The sequence below is a fragment of the Notamacropus eugenii genome, chromosome 5, assembly GCF_028372415.1.
Source record: "Notamacropus eugenii isolate mMacEug1 chromosome 5, mMacEug1.pri_v2, whole genome shotgun sequence".
Lineage (NCBI taxonomy): Eukaryota > Metazoa > Chordata > Mammalia > Diprotodontia > Macropodidae > Notamacropus > Notamacropus eugenii.
In genome coordinates, this window is record NC_092876.1 from 267,220,938 (window position 1) to 267,246,988 (window position 26,051).

The following is a 26,051-nucleotide window of genomic DNA, read 5'->3' on the forward strand; positions in this document are numbered from 1 at the left end:
TTATTACCTTATTTCCATTAGTAGATGGTACATAAACAACAACATGAGACAATCTTGGAAAATCTTGGAGCTTCAGCATGAAAGTCTAAAACAAATGAGAATGGTTTCAATCAGGTGCATAATAGCTTGATATATGCTATAAAACTTTGCTTTAAACATATATGAATTATGTTCATAGTTATGACAGAGCCTCCAAATTTTATTTGGAACTTTATAAGATTTCCTTGATGGCATGTTTAAATGATCAATAATGATAAAATAACTGGAAACCAAGTTCCTAATAATTATATTGATTAAAGATTCCACAAATGTTACCTTTAGGTATTCAAGACCAAAAAAGGAATTTTACCTTTGTGTTCTTTATATTTCATTGTAAGCATGGTAAGTTAAATGCAATTTGAAATAACTACATTAAATAATTTGACTCATTTACTATAGATTTTTAAATGTAAAACAAGTTTTTCTGAAACAATATTGTAAAAATTGAAGCTGGTAACTGAGAAAAAAATCTTCGCAACAAGTTTCTCTGGTAAAGGTCCCATATCCAAGACAAATGGAGTTAGCTATCACTACTAGTTTTATACCTCAAAGAAAGCAGAAAAGGACCTATATGTGCAAAAATATGTATAGCAGCACTTTCCTCAGTAGCAAGAATTGAAAACTAAGGGGGTATCCTCTCATTGGGGAATGGCTTCACAAACTGAATGGCTTAATTTTTATTGTTTTTTAAAAATTAACTATGGGAGAAACAGTGGGATAATAGGTTATTAACAAAAAAAAATAAACCATTAAATTATTTGCAAGATTTATTTGAACAGATATGCAATTAACCAGGAAAATAATAAAAGGAAACAAAAAATGTTTCTAATATTCCTTAAGAAAATGTTTCTATAAGGCTACTCTATATAATAGCAGGAAGTACTTAATACCAAGATAGATTAAAACTACGTGTGGCAATATCTTTTCAAAGTATTTACAAATATACCAAAGTATTTTTTTTTACCAGGAAGAACCAAAATTAAAAAGGTATCATTTACCTTCATTGTTGGCAGTAGTTCACTCTTCCAGGACAGGTCAACACCCTGAGTACTATAAATGAACCATTACAAAGTTGTTAAAAGAGAAAACTACCTGAAGTTAGACTCTGATGAATAGAACAGTTGCATATGAGAAAAACAAAAACCAAAACCAACTGGTAAACAAATAGCAAGAATGAGAAAGAATTAGCAAATAAACCATGGCACAAATTTAAAATTGGTAACACATCTGTAAACAACCATCACGAATTATGTAATTTGTAACAATCATATAGCATTTCAAGTTTTATAAATCTCATTATTCCCAACATTCCTGGAGGTAAGGTGGTGAGAGTATTATAATCTTCATTTAACAAAAGCGAAGAGTTTAAGATACTTGTCTAAAGTCACATAGATATTAAGTGTTGGAATGAAGACTCAAACCTGGGTCATTCTGACTTCAAGTCTGGCACTCTTCCACTATACATGTAACATTAAACTATTTTAAAACACAATCTTATGGGTCTGAATATTTAATTTATATTGGGGAAAAAGCTTAAATTTTGGTCTTTAAGTGATTCTAAATGGAGGCAAAGTGATACATTTCTAATACAATATAACATACTCACCACATAGAAACACTGTTTATACAGCCATAAATCCAACTATGTGTATCCTGTCAGTTAACACAAAACAAGACACACTGTTAAATAGAGTTAAAATAAGGACAAAGGCAACATTAACTTTTTAAAAATCCACTAGAGACTGAGTGGAGAAGCAACATAAACAAAGGTAAGGATACTGTTACTTAGAATTCCACCCAGGATGCTTGGGAGGGAGGAAGACATGAATGGCAGGAATTCTAAAGCAGTAGGATGACCTACTATGTATCTTACATGATTTAACAAAAAAAGAGGAACTTAAATGGTTGGAGGGTGAGAGGGAAGAGAAGTCAAGATGTGCTGTGGAAGGCTGGCAGAAAAGTTTGGTATTAATGGGACATCAAATTCCTAGACAAGAGTGTCCTTGGCTATAATGTCATCTAATCTCCTAAGCAGTTTTTCATCCTAAACCTACAAAAGGCATTAAATCCAGTTTCCTGATAAATTTTATCAATATTGCAAGTATGCCACATTTGGCCCTAAAATATATTCAGCATACTAAAACTGAAGCAATACTCATCAAAACAGGATATGACTGTGTTAGCCATTTAAGGAGACGAAATAATAGAATATTCTATTTCAGCTGCAGAATGAATTTAAATGGAGTAAACCACAAGCAAAGACGATAAAAGAAATGCATGAAGAACAAAGTGATAAATAACTTCATATAAAGTGTGATATAACTGTGAAATTCTAGAAAAACTAAGGCAGTTGGCAGACTAGAACAGAGAGGCCTGGGAAATCAATAAATAAGTCAACCATGAGAACAGAGACAAACACAAAAATAATGATAAACTCTGCAAAAAGTCATGCAGCCAAAATATTCTACTAGATTATAAACTTTTGGAGAGCAAGGACTTGTTAATGTCCATGTGACCCTGGGCAAGTCATTTAACTTCCTTAGGCCTTACTATTCTCACCTGTAAAAGGTAAGGGTTGCATTAGAGGAAGCTTCTGAAGTCTGTTCCAGTTCTAGACCTATGTGCCTATGTCTCATCAATCTGAAGAGTTAATACCTAACCCTAAGCCTCAGTACCTAACTCAGTGCCAATAAATCAATTGAATCAATAACAGAAAATTGGACACCCTTCATATGTGAAGGGTGAAACTGACTGATGACATACATTGGTCTTAAGATATGCTTACAGACAACAAACAAAATGATAACATAGATGTCTCCAATTCACTGCTGGTGAAACAAGCAGAGAAAAAAATTAAATATATATTTAAAAACTTCATCCTCTAAAAATACTATTTCTAAAACACAAGTATCTCTAATTTTAAGTAATAGGCATCTAAGAAGGACTAATTTGAGAGATAAGAGGAGCAACAGAAAGGGTAGTGTCATGGAAACGCAGAGAGGAGAGAATATGTAGGCAAGGAGGGTAGTCAACACTGTCAAATGTATCAGACTGATCAAGAAGGATGAGAACTGAGAAAAGTCTGTGATTTGGCAATTAAGAGACTATTGGTAACCCTAGAGAGAAGTATAAGGGGTATATGTTTCCAAACTGGGCAATAGTACCCCACTTGGGGCACTGGACCGATATAAGGGGTCGGTAGTAGCACTGGGTGAAACTGCAGGACACTGAATAAAAATAAGAGGTGGTTGTGGTGAAAGTATAAGAAAAGAAGAGAAAATAAGAAAATTTTGAAAAACTGTTCACACATGTTTCATCTGTTGTGCAACAGACTTAAAGTCATAGTGATTATATTATTTTCCAAATAAACACACAAAATGCAAGTTTTAACAGATCAGTGGTCATGTCCACTCTCAGGTCTTTAACAAGGAAGTGTTGGCAGGCAAGTGTGTTGCACATTATTTACAATATAGTTACATGATGCAATATTGTACCATCAAAATTTCAATGCAGGAAAACTCCCAAAATTCATAATAAATTATTAAATTTAAGGTGCAATTTTTTTTAATAAATTATTTTATATATATTTTTGAAATGATACAAATTTTTTTAAAGCCATTAAAGAGTTAAACAAATTATTTCCAGGGGGGGTGAGTAATTTTTTTTAAAAGGGTGGTGGGTCAAATAAGTTTGGGAACCTCTGGTCTAAAGGATAAGAGCAGAAGCCAGATTGCAAACATTTGAGGGAATGAGAGCATGTGGAGACAACCTAAGTGGGAGCTTGCTTTTTTTTTGTCCTAGGAATTTGGTTGAGAAAGGAATGAGAATATGATAGCTTGTGGAAATGGGATGGTCTTGTAAAGGCTTTTAAATGATGGAGGGGTGGAGAAGAAACGGGCATATTTGAAGGTAGTAAGCAATGAGCCAAGTGAGAGACTGAGAATTAGAGAGAGGAAGGAAATGACTGAAGGGACAAGCTTCAGGGAAGGCATGGAATTAAGGATATATGTAGAGGTACTGACCTTGGCAAAGAGAAGAAACACTTTATTTTACATGTGTGTGTATATAAACATACATGTATTTACAGAGAGACTTATACATAGATGTGCACATGTTTATGATGTACAGAAAGTATGCATGTGTGCATGTGTGTGCATGTGTCAGCAGAATGCTGTGGACACAGTTCCTGGCTTGGAGTCAGAAGATTCACATGAAAATCCTATCTCTGACACACAGAGTAGATGTGTGTCCTTCAACAAATCATTTAATCTCTTAGTGCTGCGTGCAATTCTTAAAAATGAATGAAATGAATTAATGAATAAAAAAGCATTTAATAAATGCTTAATACATGTTGTACAATGTCCTAAACACTGAGGGTACAAATACAAATACAAAAACAACCCCTGCCCTCAAGAAGCTAGCCTTCTAACAAGAGAGCTAACTAACACATACAGGAAAACAGTTGCCTGGGAGGAATCTCTTGGTTTGGAAAGTTACAGCGATGGCGAGTAGAGTCACAAGGGAGTAGACTGAAGACTGACATATTTTCCATGAGCAAAGACAGTTGATTTGGTCATGGTTCCCTAACTAGGAAAGGGACAGATGGTAGGGTCATTCGTATGACAGAGCATGGTGGCTAATGAGGAGAAATCTGGAGAATCAAATGAAACATGGCTTGAGTTTGGGCCTAGATGTGAAGCAACCACCATTCTAAGACTTTAATTTGAAGAAGGGTTGCTGATCTGCATTGACTGAAGTTTCTCACTGGGAATTCTCCACACCAATGATTCAACTGGATCTATCAACAGAGCTGTAAGACAAAACCTATAGATTGATGACATTTATACCCACAAAAACAGTGTGATGTGGTGAACAAAGAGCTAGACTTAGAATTAGGGTCAAGGTCTGCCTCTGTACCACTGGGCAAGTCACCATCAATGCTCCTGCCAGTTCTGAGAGTAGAAATTTCGGAAGAGCTGCTGAACCTCATTGATAAAGGAAGTGTCCTCACTTCGAGTATCCTATATTAATGAATTCAAAGACAGTGTGTGTTCGTGTGTGTGTGTGTGTGTCTGTCTGTCTATGTGTGTAACTTAATGCAAACCCTTTCAGAAGCTGACTGATGACATGGGGGGAACAGAGGGAGAAGAGTGGGAGGGGCAGAGTTCTCACCAGAAATCAACCATACTAAAAAATCACAGATAAAAATCATCTAAAAAGACAGGAACTGCTACATGCTAATAATGACAGTATGTTGAAATTAAGAAGATTGGTCATATAATGAAAGTGCTAACAGAAGGACAGTGGACCTCATGGAGTCCAGGAAAAGAATATCTGGAAAAATAATGTTATCTTATCTGTGGTAGTGTCTAGCAGAGTTCTCATCTGCCAATATGGGAATTCCTATTTGTACAGCTGATACCTCTGTGGGAGGTAAGGATTACTTACGTGGTTACTATAGTATCATAAAAATATTCTTTTTTAGACAGCTAACTCTCTTGGCCTTAACTCTATACTCACTCAAGAACCTCCTGATTATTTATTAAGTGTCACAGATACCTAAATACTGGGAAGAGTATAAATTCAGTCCAATGAAGACAAAAATTATTATTTATTATGTGATTGGCTCTAAAGGATGAACTATATTTTGCCATTTTAAATTTTAAAAAATAAGTTACAGACATTTTCTTACCATCATGCTGTTCTGACAGAATATATGGCTGTAGGTTTTTCTGTGATTTGAGAGAGGAAATGAAAAATACATCGCATAAGACTCCTAAAAAATAGGGAGGAAAAAAAATCACTATATACAATCACCCTCACAAAGTAGATGTTATCTTCATTTTAAAATATTTGGTTAAGTACTTACATTAAAAGCCATAAAGGTCCATTTTGATACTTTTACTGGAACCCATTTAGAAGTCCCTAAAGTAGAGAAAATTATTCTCACTTCTGAATGATAAAATCTTAACTGCTTTCCTGCTGGCTGCAGGAAGAAATATTTATTCTTCATAATATGACATTAAACAAAGTCTACATTCCTCAATATAAGCCATTAAAAGTTTCTATCGTACTCCATAACTAGCTAGCACCTACATTAATAATTTAATAACTATATTTTGTGTTGTTCTCACTATGGAGCTATCAACAGAAAGGAAAACAAAGTTATCTTCTTTCATAAAACAAGGAAAATGTATCCCTTCTAAATCATTTTGTTACTATTCCATTTCTTTTCTTCCACTTTGTGGTCAATGCTTTTTTCTAATTTAAAAGCATAAATTAAGTAACTACTATGTGTAAAACACCATTGAAGATATAAAGACAAGGCAACTATCATGTTTCCCCTAAATATTCTCTTCTCCAGGTTAAATATGTCCTTTTCCTTTAAACAATCCTTATTTGTCAGGATCCCAAGGTCCATCACATTCTGGATGCTTTCCAGTATACACTTTTCTAAAATGTAGTGCCCAGAATTACACACACTATTGTCAATGTAGCTTGATCAGAGAAAGGCAAAATTATTTCTTCATTTCTGGACACTGCGACAAAAAAGCATCCTTTATTCCAATGTTCCATTTTACTAGCTCTCTTCAGTCCTTTGCAATCTCACTTTCTGTCTGCACAGCTTCACTGAAACTTCTCTCAAAGGTTACCAGTGTCCTCCAAATCACCCAATGTAATGACCTGTCTTGAGCAAGAGAAGGCAGATCACTGTATTTCTGGAAAATTTTCCTCCTCTTGGCTTCTGAGACATCATACATGTTCTGCTGATTCTGTGTTTGTTTCCTTACCTTCTCCTCTTCCTTAGCTACATCCTCTTCTCTCTCTACCTTGGTGACTCCACTAACTCCTCTGGATTTAAGTAATTCATTTCCACAGATGACTCACAAGTATGTTTTCTCTAACCTTGACCTCTCTTCTAAGCTCCAGACCCAAGTCTTTAACTGCATCCAAGATGCCTCTGCCTAGATGTGCCATGTGTATCTCAAACAATGTATCCTTTTCCCAAAGTTTCTGACTTCACTATTTCTACCACTGGTACTATACAAGACCTGCATGAGAAAGGTATACAAAGTGCTCATTTAATTTTTTCAACTGGATAAGAAACAAGTACTTAATGCATTGGCATACATGGGTCACATTTTTTGTACAAACTGCCCTAGCAGGCTAGGCTTTTGATATGGTAACAAGATAACAAGATTAAAATTTTCGAAGATGCTCACATCAGCTGGCAGAGGAAAAGTTTCAGCGGTTAAATGAGAACAAAGGTTGCTATGATGACTCCTTCAGTGCAAATTCCAGCTGAAATTACTGAACTGGCTTTTGAAAATGGAAGGAATATATCTTAAACATCGTACTCATTTGCCAGCCCTTGGCCATAGCTATGTAACAAGCATGAAATTTGAAAGCAGAAACAAAATTTTTGTATTGAATTTGGTACAGACTTGAATTTTGGCAAGTTCTCCTCCTAGGCTCTTCAAAATGGATTGAGAGGAAAAATTGTGTGTGTAGACAGATTGCAGAATTCATCTGGCAGAACTTCCTGGTAAATTATTGCCCTGCACCAATAACTGTGAGAATGTGGACCTAATTTTATGTAGAAAAAATTCCATACCCTGGAGGTGAGGTGGATTTTAAAAAAAATTTCAAATTTAATATTTGTGCAAAAATCAAGTTTTGAAGCAATCACAATCAAGTCAGGAGAAGAACTAAAGAATTTCACACACCCTCTAAAGTTTAGTAGCCATTTTATTGTGTATTTATACACTAATTATAGTATAATTAGTATTTATACTAAAGAAGGTACCATTATCTTCTTCAGAATTAAAATGTTTAAGATATATTTCTGCATGAAAACCCAGGGTCACTTCTCACCCAAGATGGTTATCACCTTGAAAGATAAAGTGTTACCTAGTCTGGAAATGTAAGAATCTTGAGTTCTTTTCTTACATCATTACTTAAGTCCATACCTATTATGTTTATCCTATTACCTCTATTTTCCTTTGAAAATTCACTCATCTGGTACTAGGCTAATTAAATTTTAACCACAGTTTCATGGGAAAATACCTTCCTTATTTTGTAATACTGTTGCCAGTAGAAGAAAATTTTCATCCACAATATCTGACAATTTCTTTTTCTCATTTCCTGCTTCTATCCTTTCTCCTTTGGTTTCTTACTTGTGTATTATATTAATATATCATCACATGTATATGTCATACTAATACACAAAAAGATTCATAAATGCCACTGTTTCACTATGAATTTTTTAAAGGTTACAATATAGCAAATACTTCTAGTTCACTCTTCAGTCTTCCCCTATCTTCCTATCAGATTCCCTTGTCTATCTAAGAATGACTCTGTCCTAAGGCCTGATTCCTGATAGATAGATAGATACTTGTCCAGGACAGCCTTTATCTAGTGAATGTCCAGAGTGGCTGGAGCTTAGTCACTTTCTGATCTGTTCCACCTTTCCCCAGGAGCCTTGCCCCTGTGTGGGAACCCTTCTCTCCACCTTCCTCCCACCTTTCCCAATTCCTCTTAATGCTTTATCTTCCCCCATTAGAATATAACCTCTTTGAAAACAGGAATCTCATTTTCTTGTTTTTGTATCTTCACAACTAATCACAGAATCTGGCACATTGTTGCTTGGTAAATGCTCTATCATCTATTTATCTAACTATCTACCTATTTACATCTATCTATCTTTATCTACTTATCTATCATCCATCAATCTACATCTATCAATCTATATCTATATCTATATCTACCTACTGCTTCCCTGTCTCCCTACCTACCCATCATCTTTCTATCTCTCTGTTTAATCACCATGAGGTCTCAAACTCTGTTAGGCTATAATGATGGCATTTCCAGATATTCTTACATACTACTAAAGTATAAAATATGCTATCCTTATCACCAACCTGTTAAATCAGCAGCTATATTAGGAATTTCCTCAAAAGGCTTTGCTGGATATTTTACAAAGTGATGATTCAAAACAGACATCTTCTTTTTAGGTTTCATAGTTATCTGAAAAGAAAAACGCAACCTTTTTCATGGTTTATGTAAATGGTATTAAGTCAACCATACTTCAGTAGCAGTCTAAAGAGAAGAGCGGATCACTCGTACAATTACTATACTCTGAAGTCCCACAAGAGTAGGAAGCTGGGATTCTTCTATTCTTGCTACTGTTGTTTTCAGTCATGTTGGACCCTTTCTGGGGAGTTTTTGGCAAAGATACTGGAGGGGGTTGCCATTTGCAATTTCCTTCTTTAGTTCTTTTTAATAGATGAGGAAATGGAGGCAAACAGGGTTAAGTGATCTGCCTACAGTCACAGAGCTAGTAAGTGTTTACGGCTGAATCTGAACTCAGGTCTTCTTGACTCCAGGCCTGGTACTCTAGCAACTGCACTACCTAGCCACTCCATTTTACCTATATCAGGCAAATGATATAATGGGGTCACAGAGAGTTGAAGACAACTGAAAAACAACTTAACTACAAGCTATTAAAGCTTCATATTGTGTATTAAGTTGTACATTTTTAATGGTTTTTTCTAAGCCCTGCATTTCTGGTATCTTAATCACGAAAGCTATTATTTCTGTAACAGTAAAAATAAATTATGTATTAAGTCCATAAATCAGTAAGGTACAGGAGTCTATTTTGTTAAAAATGATTTACTGAAATACACATGTAATTTATAAATGAATACCTACCTGTTTAGTATCATCATCAATAAGGTCAAAAAAAGCTCTAATTGTAGCTAACTGCAATTGTTTGCACCTAAAGAAATTGATAAGAAATATTTAATTATCTAAATATTTAAAACAGGAAAGTTCTGTATCATGTGACTGGTTTCAGGAATGATTATAATTTTATCATTTTAATCATTATTATTAGATACGGTATAGCACCTTGTACAGTGGTAGCCAGAGCCTAAGAACATTACTTTGAGTCTCACAGAGAATGCAAACTACCTTGAGTAAATGTAAAAAGCAAAACAAACTCCAACTGTCCATGTGAAAACTTGTATGTGGCCCTGGGCCATCCTGGCACTATGCCTTCTTTGTTCTGTTTCTATATAATATCTGACCTAAGATTGGGGTGGGGATCTACAACGTTACTATATTCTGCTGCCACCCAGGACAGTGGGCCTCTTGTAAGTAAACTCTTTCAATTAGCCTAATTAATCGTAATTAAACCTATTAATATCCAAGCTGGTATGAACCCTGCTTTCTTAGGTACCTCTATTCTCTCAGGGGGTGCCACCCTACAATTGGAAGAATTAGGACAAAATGATTCTGCCCCTTTAATTTTTGTCATGCTTACTATGCAAGAGTAAATAGGTATTGATTATTATCTTATCTATTTTAAGGTTGAGAAGTATGAGATCTAAGAGACGCAAGTAACTTTTCCAAATCCTGCCTACCAGGTAGCTAATTAAGTCTCTATGTTAAAAAAACAAGCCTTTTTCTGAAGTACCCTTCAGTGGACCAAATGGTAAGTAGGGGCCCCACAATATGAATGGCAAAAATGACAGCTGCCTTATTAATCACAGATCTTACTCACCAAACTATAGAGAGATGGTCTGTTGAAGCCCAAGTTCTAGGTACTGCAGTGCTCTAAAGGAAGAGAAAAAAATAAACTCAGACTTTAAAACATTTTCAGAGCCTCCAAAATATGTTTTACAAGCAAACATTTACACACATAAGTGATATATTCATTGTACTATCCAATGCTAGTCCATTCTGAAATAATACAGTCCTCCAAAGAGAGAATATCGGATCTTAGATTAAGAGCTGGAAAGAATGTGAAGGGTCATGGAGTCCAACCTCCCTCATTTTGGAGATGAGGAAACTGAAGTTGTCTAAGGTCCTAGACGTGGTGGGACTCCAAACAAGGTCCCCTAATGCTAAAATCCAGTATTCTTCTCATTGTGCCAGAAGATGACTTAACAGCATTAAAGCATTTTAAGAATAAGCTTTAAAAATCCACCTAACCCAAATGTTACTACTGTGAAGTTTAATGATCCCTTATTTTTAAGATGTCAAAGCTTCTATAAATCACTCCTTACTGAAGTTAATGGTTACTAGAAATTATCCCTTACATGGCTTTAGTAAGAAATTCAACTCAATGTTACCTAAAACATCATGGATATAACTGACATTCAAAGAACAGGATTTTGAAAATATAAAGAAAGTTAAGATGACTACAGAAGTACACAGTGCAGAGCAGTTGGCCAAATTACCTAATGGGCTAGATCTAAGCTAACAATATAATTAATCTGTGCAAATGGTGTCACTAAATCTCCCAGAAAATGGAAATGTCTTCAAAATGCTCCCTAACAATACCTTAACAGTGCTCTTCTTTTGAGAACCAACAAAGTGAACGATAAGGTGACTTTCTGCAATATTAGATTCCACATCCTAAGCCTGTGTCTGGAACAATGTAAGCAATGATATTCATTTGGGAATGAGATTTTCACAGCATCCCTCTTAGCTCCACATGTACAATAAGTATTCATCACTGGTTCTGACTCAATTCCTTAAGAAAGAATTCAGAAAGTACTTCCCATGCAGCAAAACAAAGGCTTACTAAAAATGAGTCATATAATCTAAGAATATTGTGACAAATGGTTCAAGGGAAGAAACAGCACAAAAGGTTGGGGGGCAGGAGGAGTCTTTTTAAACTGCCTACCATGTCTCATTACTAATAGTGCTTTTAGAAGCACAGAGTGACCTTTGCCCCTACCATGATCTCTGAGATTTAACAAAGACAGACATATAGGGAATATGCAAAAACTCTGTTTTGTTGATAAATGTAAGCATCTGACACTATCTTTAAGTCTTAACCCTATCAGCTACTAAATAAATTAGCTTAGTTAAATTAAGTAAGTTACAAAGATTACATTAGATGGCCATTTCACAGCTTGAAAACAAGTATGTCATAAAAAACCAAACTCCTTGATGTAATGTTGCCTTGTGTTTACAGCTCTGAAAGCAGTAAACAAAAAACTACCACTATTTTGGTATCTTTCCTACTCTTTCCATATTAGAACAGAAGCTCCCTCAGGGCATGGATTGTCTTAGCTTGTATCTGCATGCCCATTACTTATCACAATACCTGGAACATGGCAAGGGCTTCACAAAAGCTTTTCATTTATTTATTCATTCAAATCACCATCATAAAGGATATAAGGCAAGTATTCTGAAGTAACAGAAGAAAAATAATACAAAATATGTAACAACAGCTGCCATAATACTTGTCTGTACTGAGAAGTGGCATGGAATAATGGAAAGAGCACTGAATGTAGACCTTGGAAGAGATCTGAGTTCAAATTCTGTATCCTCTGTGACCATGGGCAAGTAATGCCCTTTCTGGATTCATTTCCTCAATAGAGGAATAAAAACAATATTAATAAATAAATAATAAATTTATCTAAATAGAGATCTAAAATAGAGATATTAAAGACCTATATCTCTTACCTCACAGAATTGATGCAAGGAGCAAATAAGACCATGTATATAAAATGTTAACGTACTATAGTTGGTCCTCACAGCTGTCAGTGTCATCCAGGATCCATTGGGTAGCTATTATTTATTCAGCAGTCATCATATAGTTGGTAATTATTTCAGAAATGAATATTCATGGAAACAAGCAAAAGGTGATAGGCTATTTCTCCTAACTAGCACAGCATCACATGCTAGAAAAAATGCAATTCTCTTCTATAACAAATCGGCAACTAGTGCAGTAACAGAAAAAGGAGAGAGATTAATTAGGAAGATAAAGAGGTTGTGTGTAAATGTGCCACAACACAGAATTAGCCTCTAGACTAAGACAAAGGTTAACAAAGCTAAAGTTGGATCTAACTTATTCTTGGCCTGAATAATCTGGATTTGTTACAAAGGACACATTTAGTTGAGAAGTTGATAGAGAGGATATTGACTACTACCAGAAGTAGCAGAAAGACAAACCAAACCGGTAGTTCCTTATTCGTTAGTGAATGACAAATCCAATTTGTAGAAAAAGTTGATTACTTAGAACTCATAATGCCAAAGGTACCAAATGATTTCTCAAAGTTCCAGAACTAATGGTCAATTCTCAATTCTTAACTTTTCTGCAGCACTTGACACTGCTGACCACCCTGTTCTCTTGTAACCTCTCTCTTCTAAAACTTGTAACCCAATTATCTGTCCTGATTTACCTGCTACATGTCTGCCCTTCTCCATCTCTTCTGCTATTTCACATTCCTAATCATATCTACTAACCACGGACTAGCACCTCTTCTGTTTTCCCTTTGTTATCATTTGACTTCATCAGCTGCCATGAGTTTAATGAATTATCTCTACAGTTTAATTATCTCCATATACCCATCCATCCCTTAGCTTTCCCCTTGTTGAGCTTCAGTCCTGCAACACCAAGTGTCTATTGGACAATAACAACAAGCATCTCAAAGTCAACATATTTAGGAAGCAGTGTGGTATAGTGGACAGGACAGTGGACCTGGAGTCAAGGAGACCAGAGTTCCAGTCTCCCAACTTAAAACACTTAAAGGCTATATTATCCTGGGTAAGTCACTTACCTTCCTTTTCTCAGTCTCATTGTCCTTACTTGTAAATTTATTTTTAAAAAAATGAAGGTCCTCTGTGGTCCCTTCTGTCTCCAGCACTATGATTCTACGATTCTATGGCTTTGAGGTAAAAAATAGAAAGGAGTAAGAGGTAAAGGACAAATGAAGGAGAGAACTTGGCAGACTGATTGGGATCATGATGCAACCAGCATTTTGGGGATAATATTGAGGGTCTGGAAAGGAAGCACAGAAGGGAAGCACAATCTCAAAGGTTTACCCTCCCTTTTTACTAACCAGTCAGTCCTGCCACAAAGAGTCAGGGGCTGAATGAGAAGAGGAAGGTCCCAAGAGGAAGTTATAGAGAGAAAAGGCAAATTCCTGTAGTTAATAGGCCAACAAAATTGGATGACTATTTACACTTGAAGAATGAATTTAAATCACAGTTTAGAAATTTGAGAATTCTATCTAATTCAAGTGTCTCTTTTCTTAAGTTATAAGACACAGTTTCATTTGAGTAACGGCATATAGAGTTCGAGAAAGTATAAGAAAAAGTCTCAGTGGATTTATGTGGACTTATTGATTCAGGCAAAGGTTAGAGAGGCCAATCGAGAGGAGAACAGATACACAAAAACTGAGCTAAGAGTTTATCCCTCCATGGAATATTTATGCCAAGGAAAGTTAATAAAAGAAAACAGAATTTTTGTGGACAAGTCCAATGGGAACTACTACTAGGAAGTGATTGACAGTCATAGATGGTAATATGTTCTTGTTCCTTGGGAACCACACATTTTGTTTCTCTATTTTTCAAATACATTCCTTCATCTCCTTGCCAATTGCCATGTACTTGTACCAAAAACCAAGCCCTGGAAGATTTAGCCCTTTCATCACCAGAACTCTTGCCATGAGATCATGCTGTTCTGATCGACAGTTGTCTACTATATCTATGTCTGGAACCTAGCCATGCTTCATTTCACTCCCTAGATTTCTCTTCACCAGCCACATGCTGCAACAAAAGTATCCTGCCCCAAACTCACCCTGTCTGGTTCTGGAACTATTAACAAATCAATTCTGTCTTTCTTCCTAAAAGGGTATGTCAATCTGCTCTCCTATGGCTCCACATCATCCCTGTAACTTTTTATACCAAAATATTCTTCCTTAGCCACCAGTGCCCTGTGTGGATTGTCTCTGCCTGTTAGAATGTAAATTCCTTGAGGTTAGGAATTGTAAGCACTTCATAAATATTTTTCCATTCATTCAATGATTAATATCATACTATCAATCCTTTCTTTCTCAAGGCTTATCCACTGTGCATATTCACTATCATAACCTCTATGCAATTTTTCTGCATTTCATCCTATTAATGTTGCTGCCTTAGTTTTTGGTGTCATTAAACAATTTGTATTAATAAAGGTTTTGCTTCACATAGTGTGCACTCACTCAACAAGTTACCAGGTAGCTAAGTAAGTTGGCCAAATATAAATGGAATAGGTCAGAAGGACAGATCCATAAAGGGGAAAAATGACAGGCCAGACAAGTGGACAACAGACTAGGTATCTGTCTGGAGAGTGTAGAATAAGAAATTTTCAAAATCTGTCTCCAATTAAATTTGGAGGTACACAAGGAACATGTGGTGGCTGAGAACTGGAAATTGAGGGAATGCCCTTTAACTGGGGAATGGCTGAACAAGTTGTGATATATGAATGTAATGGAATACTATTGGGCTATAAGAAATGACGAACAGGTGGCCTTCAGAAAAACCTGGAAAGACTTATATGAACTGATGCTGAGTGAAATGAACAGAACCAGGAGAACATTATATACAGTAAGAGCTACAGGATGCGAGGACTGTTTCTGATAGCTTAGCCCTTCACAGCAATGCAAGGATCTAAAACATTCCGAAAGGACTCAATGCAAAATGCTATTCACATCCAGAGAAAGAACTATGGAATGTGAACACAGAATGAAACACACTATTCTCTTGCATTATGTTTTGTTTTGGTTTTTCTCATGGTTTCTCCTATTCATTTTAATTTTGCTATGCAACATGACTAATGTGAAAATGTGTTTAATAAGAATGTATGTGTAGAATCCATATAAGTCAGCATGCTGTCTCATGGAGGGAGTGGGAGAAAATTTAGAACTTATGGAAGTGACTGTTGAAAACTGAAAGCAAATAACTTAATTTAAAAAAAAAGACAAGGAATGGACATACAAATAAGTATGCAAGAAGCCAGAGATTTATCTATGGTAGAAGATTAAGGATCTATCTGAGCAGACAGGAGTCCATGAAGGCTAACTAGGAGACTTGAGAAGGCTAACCTTTATAATTATTACAGTTTTATTGAACAAACTATAGATCAAGTTGAATATTCCGGCACCTCAAGCAATCTATACTAGTTGTATTATTGTGTTCAGACTGCCAACTATATAGTGAATCATGAAGTTATGGTCATAACCAAAGAGCTCCATTAACCTGAAAGTGATGTTAAACTCAATCAGGACAAGTTATTTGTCCTACTAAAACCCAAATATCTGATGACCTAGGAAGGAAGTATAATTTGCAAATTCACTATAATAAGGACCCTGACTACATTTCTATTATCAAGAATAATCATTTACTATTAATACTGGCATAACTTCACTAAGGGCTGGTGCCTATGAATAAACGAACTATGAATTTTCACTGGTATGTTAAAACTTTTTATACATAATGAATTTCATAGCAGAGACAAAATTCAGTCAATATTTTCTCATTATGAGAATTATAATCAGAGAAGTAGGTCTTACTAAATATAACAAATGATTATAATGCCTTTGCAAACAGAGAAAATATTCATTCATAAACTTTCCAATAGTTTCTCCATTATAGGAAGCAGCCTTTTTAAAATTATTAGTTATATTTTCCAAATCTTCTTTAACATTAACAGAGATATTATAAGTATGTCCAACTCTACTGTCTAAGCAATAGGGAGAATTACATGTTATTTCCTATCACCACCTCTGCCTAAATTATTTCAACAGTCTCATAATTGGTCTCCCAGCCTCAAGTCGTTCTCTACTGTAGTTCTTCACATATCTGACAAAGGGATTTTTCCTAAGCATAGATCTGACCATCTCATGCCCTTACTTAATAAACTCCTAGGATAAAAATATAAATTCTGTGTCTAGCTTTTACAGCCTCCACCTAATTTTCCAGCTTCAATGGACATTATTCTCCCACACTCTTCAGTCCAGGCAAACTGGCCTTCGATCTGCTCTTCTACCTCCCATTCTCATGCCAGTGCTTAACAGGGACTTAATAAATTGACCAGTGTCCCTGCTCTAGGTATCCCATGAATACAATGAACTCCATCTAGATCCCTGATTGCTTTCCCTCCACTCATGGAATCTCTGTCTTCCTTCAAGAAGTATCTGAAGACCCATCCCTCTAAATGAAGGCTTTCCTAATCCTCTCAATCGTTAGTGGCCTCCCTTACACTTCCATGTATTTATTTCTTCAGATTTATTCTGTATATACCTACATCCATAACTGTTGTCTTGCTGATTAGAAGGTAAGTTCCTTGAGAAGGACTGTTTTATTCTTTGCATTTTTATTTCCAGTGATGAGAACATATTAAAGCTTAATCATCACTTGCTGACTGATTACATATGACTCCCCCCATCTGCCATCAGGAAGAAACCCAGTAAACCCTAAAGAGAAAAATCCAAAATCAACAAAACTGATTACCACAACAGATAAAGTCTTGGTCTCATGACTTAGTTTTGTCAGGAAACTCAGTCCTGATCGAACTTGATAATCTCGGAATCCTCCAGCTATTGAGAGGGTGATTAGCTTTATGTCCTGAGCATTCAGAAGCCAGTAGTTGTTTACTGTTTTGTAAAAATCTGAAAGAAAAAAATTAATAAGGTGGTGACGTAAATATGTTATACAATAGTAACATTTCTGTAATGCCTGTAATTAAACAAGAAATTAAAATGGATTAATATTCAACAATGTATAATTACCATTGTCTTACCTTAAAAATGAATAGAAACCTAAGAAAAACATCGTTATCTATTTCCACTTTACCAACAGGTCAGTAGTTACGCCAATAGTAAGGCTAGTCAAAAAAAGGAAAAAAATAATACCTACAAATTTAATCTCCTCTGGCACCTCCATATTCACAGAAGCAAAGTTACAGATATCTCATCTGAATGACTGTTAATCAATGAGAAATACACTTTATCAGAGAACCTTAGGCCTTAAATTCATCAAAATCAAGACTAGAACCTGCCTCCACAGAAAAGCTCTAAGACTCTCACGCCCTGCGTACGTGGTATCCCGCTGTCTATGCGGGCCTTAAAATTTCACAGTATGCTAAGTCTTAACACTAAGGCTTTTAAATGCTACCATTTGAAAAATGTCCCTGAGTCCTAGTTCCAGGCATATGCTACACAGACTGACAACTCAGCCTTAAATCGTCTCTAACCTAACTGATGACTTACCATTAAAAGTCATGCAGCAACAACACAACAAAAATGCTTCCTCACTGAAAAACTGATACAGGATAAGTACAAGGAGGTCAAAAGGATAAGGCAAGATTCCTCCTGAGGACTGCTGGGTCAGATTCTCTCCTAGCATAAATCTACTTTTTGGCAATAAATTAGAAGTCACTTTAATGACATTATGATTGCTACATTATTTCAGATTCCCAAAGAATTCTGTTCAACAAATGATTTCATTTGTACAACATGATAATATAATAATGGCCAGAAAGGCAAAAAATAACAATTAATGTATGGTCATCTCAGAATTTTTACCATGACATTAATATACAGATAGAGTTTATTTACTCTATATGCCAATCAGCAGAGATTTAAACAGAAGATCAGTCCCTGATCTTGAAAAGCTCATAAAACACATGTAAGAAAGGAATCTTGTGTTGTTTTTACAGAGTGAGGAAAATAATTTTCATTTTCAAAATAAACTTGTGTTCACACTTCTAATCCTCTGCAAAGTACCCCTGACTCTAATTAGCATAAGACTGGGATAGGAAGAGTTGGATTTTGTTTTGTTTTTTTAACATCATCATATTCCAAAAATAAGATCTGCTTCATTAAAAAGATCTAGTTTATTCTAAGATACATTTGGTTCCAAAATTCCTCAGAAAACAGTAAGCAGAATATTATCTATATTTCTACTTTCTGACTTCCTTACATAATTCAAATCTTAGTTGAAATCAACTTGGTCTATTTAACAATTAACAACTTTAAGAAAACACTCATTCTGTACTCATACTGCTGAAATAGCAAACAAAAGATTGTTCTGTACGTTCTGGTCCATAACATATACTACAGGTATTTCCTGGGATACATAATCTAAATAAATTAGCAATCAATAACTTGTATCTGTAAGTTGAGAACTTTTATTCAAACACTTACCATTCAGATAGCTATCTAATGACAATACAGGTGCTATATGAGGTGTGGCTTGGGTAACTAGAAGATTTACCAGTCCTGGCTTAAAATTCTTTATTGTAAGCAATGCTCTTGCAACAAGGCCACCCATTGAATGACCAACTATTGCAACACTTTTTGGAGCAAAATCTTGACCCTGTGAAAAATAAAAATGTATAAATAAGGCTTGACACCTTTGAAAACATCAATTTAAAGGTAACAGAGACTGGACCTGTAATGTCATTGGTACAGAAAACTCTCAAGTGAGGAAACTTCCTCTACCAATGCAGGTCTGTTATTTCCTCTGCTATTATCATTACTAAATGATCTATCACTTATTCATTCATTCATTCATTCAGTCTCCCCAATCCCCCATGCTGAGTTCCTCATATTGTTTCCACTCTATCTATCTAAATCCTGCATATTCAAAACTCATCGAATGTTCCAATTCTATGGTCCTCACTACTGGCTCTAGGCACCTATAATCTCCTTCTCTAATTTAACCTACTGTCCATACTACAAAATCATTAGATATTCTCTTATTCTCTGTTTAGTACATGTACATAGTGTGAATATCGTAATTAAACAGTATACATATGTATAAAAAAATCAATAATTATACAGCCACACTACTTATGTCATTTCCTGTATTAAGTTATATGTGCATTACATTCAAAGACTGTATCTTAAATACGATTCTTTAGTAACTTACTAGAGACTCAAATACTTATTACTAAATGCAGCTTTTAGTACTACACCATGTAAACTGAAGCCAGGTGCATAAGCAATTTGCTATGTGATCCTAGGTAAATGGTCAATGTGCTTATCTCTAAAGTGAAGAAAATTACTGTCAGGGACTATATAAACATAATGAATAAATAGTATTACACTCTTAGTCTTAATAATAACTGTTAACTTATACTTTCCAAAATCCCCATCCCAATAAATATTCAAGTTCATCACAAGAAATTTTAGCGTGAATTCTAAATTTCAGAAACCACAGCTGAGTACACACACACACACACACACACACACACACACACATATGTATGCATGTGTGCACACGCAACTTTTTAAAACTCTTGTGAATTTAATAACTGAAATAAACAATACCTCAAAGTGAAAAAACCCATAACTACTTAACTAACATATACTGCTTTATAAAGAAAAAGGAAGATGAAGATCTGCTATCTTATCTTACCTCATAGAGTTTAAGTATTATTTTAATGCATTCATGAACAAATTTTGTTTGCTTCTTAAGACTTCCACCATATAGTGCCACTAGCTCTTCGTTGAAGTTTATACTAAAGAAATCAAAGTGGTATTTGAAGTCAATGTCTTCTGCCTTTCTAAGTGCAATAGAGCCAAGAGAACGCACTAGAATGGAAAAGGGAGGAAATTATTTTAAGGAAGTCCAAAATAATTTAGACAAATATTACTATAACACAAAGTCTTTTTTTCAAATAATGACTTGCCCACTAGGAACTGAACATAAATAGCATATTTCATAATGGTAGCAAGCAACAACCAACAATGGAATGTCTTCATTCTAGCAGTATCATCCTCTCTATTCAGAAAAATTACTGCTGGTTTAGAATTGAGGGGAAAAAGTGAGTTGATCACTCCAAAAGCCATATAGTGTCATAGAAACTAATTAAGTGATATGTAAATTCATCATCCCCAAAGTGTCTAATGGAGTAGTCCAGTGTCACATAGTAACACAGAGATGTCCCTGGATTCTCTTTGTTTCTCACAATGGAATATTAGCTTTGGAATGTCTACCCAAGCTTGAGAGAATCCACCACAAAATTAATCCCCCTAAAGAACCTATATAAAGTTCATACTCCCCACTCTGGTATCCAGACCCTTCTATAACCCCTGACTTTATCAATCTAACATCACAGGGTGGCTGTGAAGATCTAAGGAGCTAGTATTTATAAAGCACTATATAAATAGTAGTTATCACCACTACCATCATCTTCATCTCCCCATCAAAACCAAGCTCAGCTGTAGTTCGTTCATCCTCTTTAATGCTTCCCAACACAATACGCCCATTCCTTCCTTTCAGAATCTATCAAATCCAACCTGTACTTCAGTAAGCACCCCCTGTGTGACACAGTCATGTTAAGGGTCACTCATCCTTTAGTTCAAGACTTCCACTGAAGGAGAAGCCTCTACTCTAAGAAGAAGCCCATTCTGCTTTTGGATGGCTCTGCAGCTGCTTCACCTGCAAAACTCATCTGACTCCTCACCACCTATCCCAAATCCTCCCAACTGTGCTAAATGAAGCCTTTCCTGAAAACTCTAGCCCATAATACTCTTTCTCCTTTTTGACCTCCCATAGAAATTAATATCTATATATTAGGTATTTTAATCACATAATTACATTGTTTAGTCCTATTCTTCACTTTTAAAGTAAACGCTGTCTCAACTGGATTGCAAACTCTTTGAAGGCAGGATATTATATACTTATTTTAGAACTTCCCTACCCCCAAGTTAACATAGTACTTACTAATAACCACACTGTAGGGATAAAAAGATTCTTTAATGCAATATTTTTCAAAATTCACTTAAAACAGTCTTACCTTGTTTATAACTTCCAGCATTACCAGGAAGAAAAAGAACTGGAATCCCTGACAACAAGAGATTTTTGTTTTCTTGGGCATAGCTCCCTTCTCCATACAAATACAACTCATAAGCTGGATACTGTCTAGTCAGTTTGTGCGGAAGGCTGATTTTCTGTGGAAAGAAACATTTTTGCCATATATCTTTAACTTTGCTAAAGAATTCCGGTCATTGAATACTTAGAAAATCCATTAACTACCACAGCAAAGTACTCATAGAATCAAGTAGGATAAATTAAATATATTAAAAAATCAACAAAAAATACATCACTAATCCTTTTTTTCTTTCTGAAGTTTAATTCATATCCCCAAATACTCATCGAAACATATATGCTACCTAACTGAGAGAAAACTAGTTATTTTTAATAGAGCAGATTTATGACCTCTGTTTTATATATTTTGTTCTGTAATGGGCTCAGCAAATATATTTTAACCCTATAGCCAAGCTTTGTGAGAAAATCCTACATTTCTTACACAGATGAGCTAAGGTATTAGCATTCGTTGCTGACTTTAAAGGCCAAGCAGATAGATAGATATAGACACACACACACACACACACACACACACACACACACACACACACACACTTAGCTCTCATTAAGCTTCTGAGCAGTTTACAAGGCTGCATTTTGACTTGGTTACTATTTCAAACAGAAAAAGTTTCAACATAGCACATATATCCTATAATTCTAGCACTGTTCAAACAATATAAAGGCAGCATGCTGTGAGAGATGATGAACTGTGTTCACGTTCCACTTCTTACACAAATTGGCTGTATAACTCTAAGCAGTCACTTAACTTCATTCAATACCCTAAACAACTAAGTGGCACTGGTGGAGAGTACCCACATCAAGAAGTTCCCTATGCCAATGAAATCACAAGTCCACTGCTTACTTCAAATGGGACTATCTACCACCCCAAAACAGCTTAAGTTATCTATATCATATTACTAATTCAGTTCAATAGAACATCTGTTAATCTATCAGGTCAAGATATCAGGGTAGGAGAATATACAAACAAAAATGAAAATCCTTGCCCTCAAGGAGCTTAGATTCCACCCCAGCCATCTTATGCCCATCTACAATGCTGGTGTGCCATGGCCTAATATATTTAGCCAGCCCAAGTCATGCTTCAAATTCTATCCCACTCCTCTTCTTGCCATCTACCACCTTCCTGGCTTTGCACACAACACTCTAGCCCCTCCTCTCCCACCTCTTCTTCTGGAAATCGTAATCAAATCCATACTGCCATTGCTACATCAAATCAACTCCCTTGTGTCATCTCAGTGACTACCCAATCCAAAATGCTACTCCCAGTGTGCTGTCTCCCTTATTAGAACATAAACTGAGGACAGAGGCAAACTTACTTTTGAATTTTAACCTCACTCCTTAGCGTTTTTGGCACACTTAATAAATGCTTAATAAAAATAAATAAATGTTTCTCCTTCATTCATTCATTGATTCTCCTAACAGTGACCTTCATGGAAGGGGTATAACATGTGGATGAATGGAGAAAGTGGTGGGCCAATTACACAGCAAGAGAAAAGGGTAAGAGGTGAATAGCCCCAATGTTGTATTAGGCTACTTCACAAGACATCAAAAGTTAATATCACCTGAACACCCAAGAGGCTTGGGGTCAGCAGTAACCTTACATATGCTTTTCTACCTAGTTAAAATTAGAGTTATCAAAGAGGCAAATATGCAGTGTACACATATAGAATTGGGAAATTTGTAATTGAGGGATTATGTGTATATTAAAGTCCCCTCACAAAATTGCAAGCTCCTGCCTTCTGTCCATACGCCCTCAAGACATGCCATCACCTGCCCTTTCCTGATGTAAGATCCTGTGGACATCATGGGACCCAAGGAATATTTAACCACCTGCCATGAGATTAAACCATATGGGAGAGCCTTAAACAGAATAATCATCTACCTCCCTTAATGAATCTCTCTGCAATCACCAATATTTTCGCATGGCTTCTGCTCCTCAATGGTTGGCATACTCCTAGTCCCCTATACTCTCCATGTCCCCAAGGACTATAAACACCAAATCCCATTCCCCATCCCCCATTCCCTGCTCCTTCACTCCCATTCTCCTCAACCCTGTACCTCAAATGTTCCGCTCCAAATCTATTTGTCCCTTCCATTGTATTCTCTGAAACACCTGCTTTCAATCTTAAAAATCTTTTCTTCTCACTCCCTCCGTCTTTTGGCTCTCACTGCAACCTGGCTCCCTCCCAATGCCACTATATCTGTGGCTACCTTTCACTCATATCCTGCATTCACTGGTCATGGTGAGACAGTGAGAATATACCAACTCTGCTGCTCATTATAATGTCTAGACTCTCCCTCTGTCACTATCATACCACAAATAACCTCTCTTCCTCTGAAGTTCATTCAATCCAAATTTAATCACTCAATTGAGATTTTGTGAGTTATTATCTTTGTTGTTGTTCAGTGCTTTCAGTCATGTCTGATTCTTCATGACCCCATTTGGGGTTTTCTTGGCAAAGACACTGGAGTGACTTACCATTTCCTTCGCCAGCTCATTTTACAAATGAGGAAACTGAAGCAAACAGGGGTAGTGATTTGCTCAGGGTCACACAGTTATTAAGGGTCTGAGGCCAATTTTAACTTGAGTCTTCCTGACTCTAGGTCTGCTGCTCTATCCACTGTGTCATCTAGCTGCACAATTATCTCCATTATCTCCATTCAACAAACTTCAGTGACTCCCTATCACCTCCAGGACCAAATATAAAATCCTATTTAGCTTATAAAGCCTATATAACCTGGTCCCCTCCTACCTTTCTGATCTTACACCTTACACTCAACCATGTATTCTGAGATCCAGTGACACTGATATCCCTGCTGTATCCTGAATGACATCTCAACTCCCAAGTGTTTCCACTGGCTGCTCCTCATGCTTGAATTGCTCTTCTTCATCTCAACCTCCTGGCTTCCCTCAAATCTCTGCTAAAGTCCTACCTTCTCACAAGGAGCATTTCCTGGTCCTCCTTAATTTTAATGTCTTTTCTCTATGAGATTACTAACAATTTATCCCACATACATCTTGTTTCACCATAGTTGCTTGTATATTGTGTCCCTCACTAGACTTGAGCTCCTTGCGAACAAAAACTGCTTTTGCTCTTCATTGAATCCCCAGTACTTAACACAGTTGATGATTAAAAAATGCTACTTGACTCCATGATTTCTACAATTCCACAATGTCCATTTCCAAAACTGCATCTCACTCTACATATCCTGTCCATCAGCTGTGAAGAGATGGGTGAAATTCTAAATTATCAGTCTTCTGGTATCATGGCTGATTATTCCATTGACTGCTATTCTTAAGTCTTTCAAAATGATTCATTTATACAATGCTGTTGTTATAATAAAAATTATCTCCTGGTTCTAATCACTTTATTCTGCATCAGATCAAAGTGAGATTCATGAAACACCTACTGCCCCCAACCCTTCCTCATCAAGTAAATGCTTCTACTTGTGACTACAATTATGTGAAATAAATTCTCCTGTTCCTTCCATTTTATTCTCTATTATTTCTTTTCAGCCTCCATTTCTTTTCTTCTTTTTCACAACATGAAAACATAACAGAAATCACTCCCAGTTCCTCTATCTTAATTGACTCCCTGTATGAAATCTACTGACAGCTGTTCTTCAGGGATATTTGAAAAATCCAACCACTGCCCATTTGAATGTAAACCCTTCTTCCTTATAAAATATATTCCAATTCCTCACTTGTATTTGTCTTTTTATGTTTCTTTTCACTTCTATATTTTTATTTTGAAATTTCTACTGTAATTCAGTCTTTCATAAGGATTTCATTAAACGTCCATTTCCTTCGTAAAATTAGTATTATATTCAATTTTACTGAGTAAGTTATTCTTGCTTGTAAACCTAGATCTTTTGCCTTCTGCAGTATCATATACCATGATCTCTTCTTCTTTATTGTGATAGCTACTAAAACTTGCATGAGGGGTGGAGCCAAGATGGCGGAATAGAAAGATGCCTATACTCTAGCACTTCCCCCACAGCCCAAAAAATACCTGTAAGAAATGACTCTCAACAAATTCTGGAACAGCAGAAGCCACAGAACAACAGAATGGAAGAGATTTCCAGCCAAAGGTAACCTGGAAGGCCAACAGGAAAGGTCTATGCCACAGGACGCTGAGTAGAGCGAAGCCCAGCCCTGGCCATGCACAGGGAGGAACAAGATCCGAACAGGCCTCCAAGGCAGAATCCCCAGCAGGGAGGGTCCCAGATCCCTCAACCCACAAGCCACACTGAAAGCTTCAAAGGTCAGGGTGGGAGGGTTTTCCTAGCTGGGCAAGAGGGGAGTGGGGTCCCCCTAGCACTGGCCTCAGGTGGCA

General features: G+C 36.1%; 1 protein-coding gene across 9 annotated transcripts in view; it reads right to left on the reverse strand.

Annotated features, from left to right (window-relative positions):
• Positions 1-26,051, reverse strand: part of PGAP1 (post-GPI attachment to proteins inositol deacylase 1) — a 115,858-nt gene that overhangs the window by 57,725 nt on the left and 32,082 nt on the right. For all 9 annotated transcript variants that reach the window (XR_011967745.1, XR_011967743.1, XR_011967744.1 and 6 more), the window contains 12 exons: positions 21,626-21,779; positions 20,242-20,417; positions 19,026-19,197; positions 17,332-17,489; positions 10,604-10,656; positions 9,751-9,817; positions 8,961-9,066; positions 5,909-5,964; positions 5,732-5,815; positions 1,646-1,692; positions 1,038-1,089; positions 8-85 (listed from right to left, as the gene is read on the reverse strand). Coding sequence is in view for 6 of the 9 variants with exons in the window: in XM_072612761.1 (XP_072468862.1) it covers positions 8-85; positions 1,038-1,089; positions 1,646-1,692; positions 5,732-5,815; positions 5,909-5,964; positions 8,961-9,066; positions 9,751-9,817; positions 10,604-10,656; positions 17,332-17,489; positions 19,026-19,197; positions 20,242-20,417; positions 21,626-21,779 (1,203 nt within the window). In the remaining 3 variants the exon portion in view is untranslated. The remainder of the gene's footprint in view (positions 1-7; positions 86-1,037; positions 1,090-1,645; positions 1,693-5,731; positions 5,816-5,908; positions 5,965-8,960; positions 9,067-9,750; positions 9,818-10,603; positions 10,657-17,331; positions 17,490-19,025; positions 19,198-20,241; positions 20,418-21,625; positions 21,780-26,051) is intronic.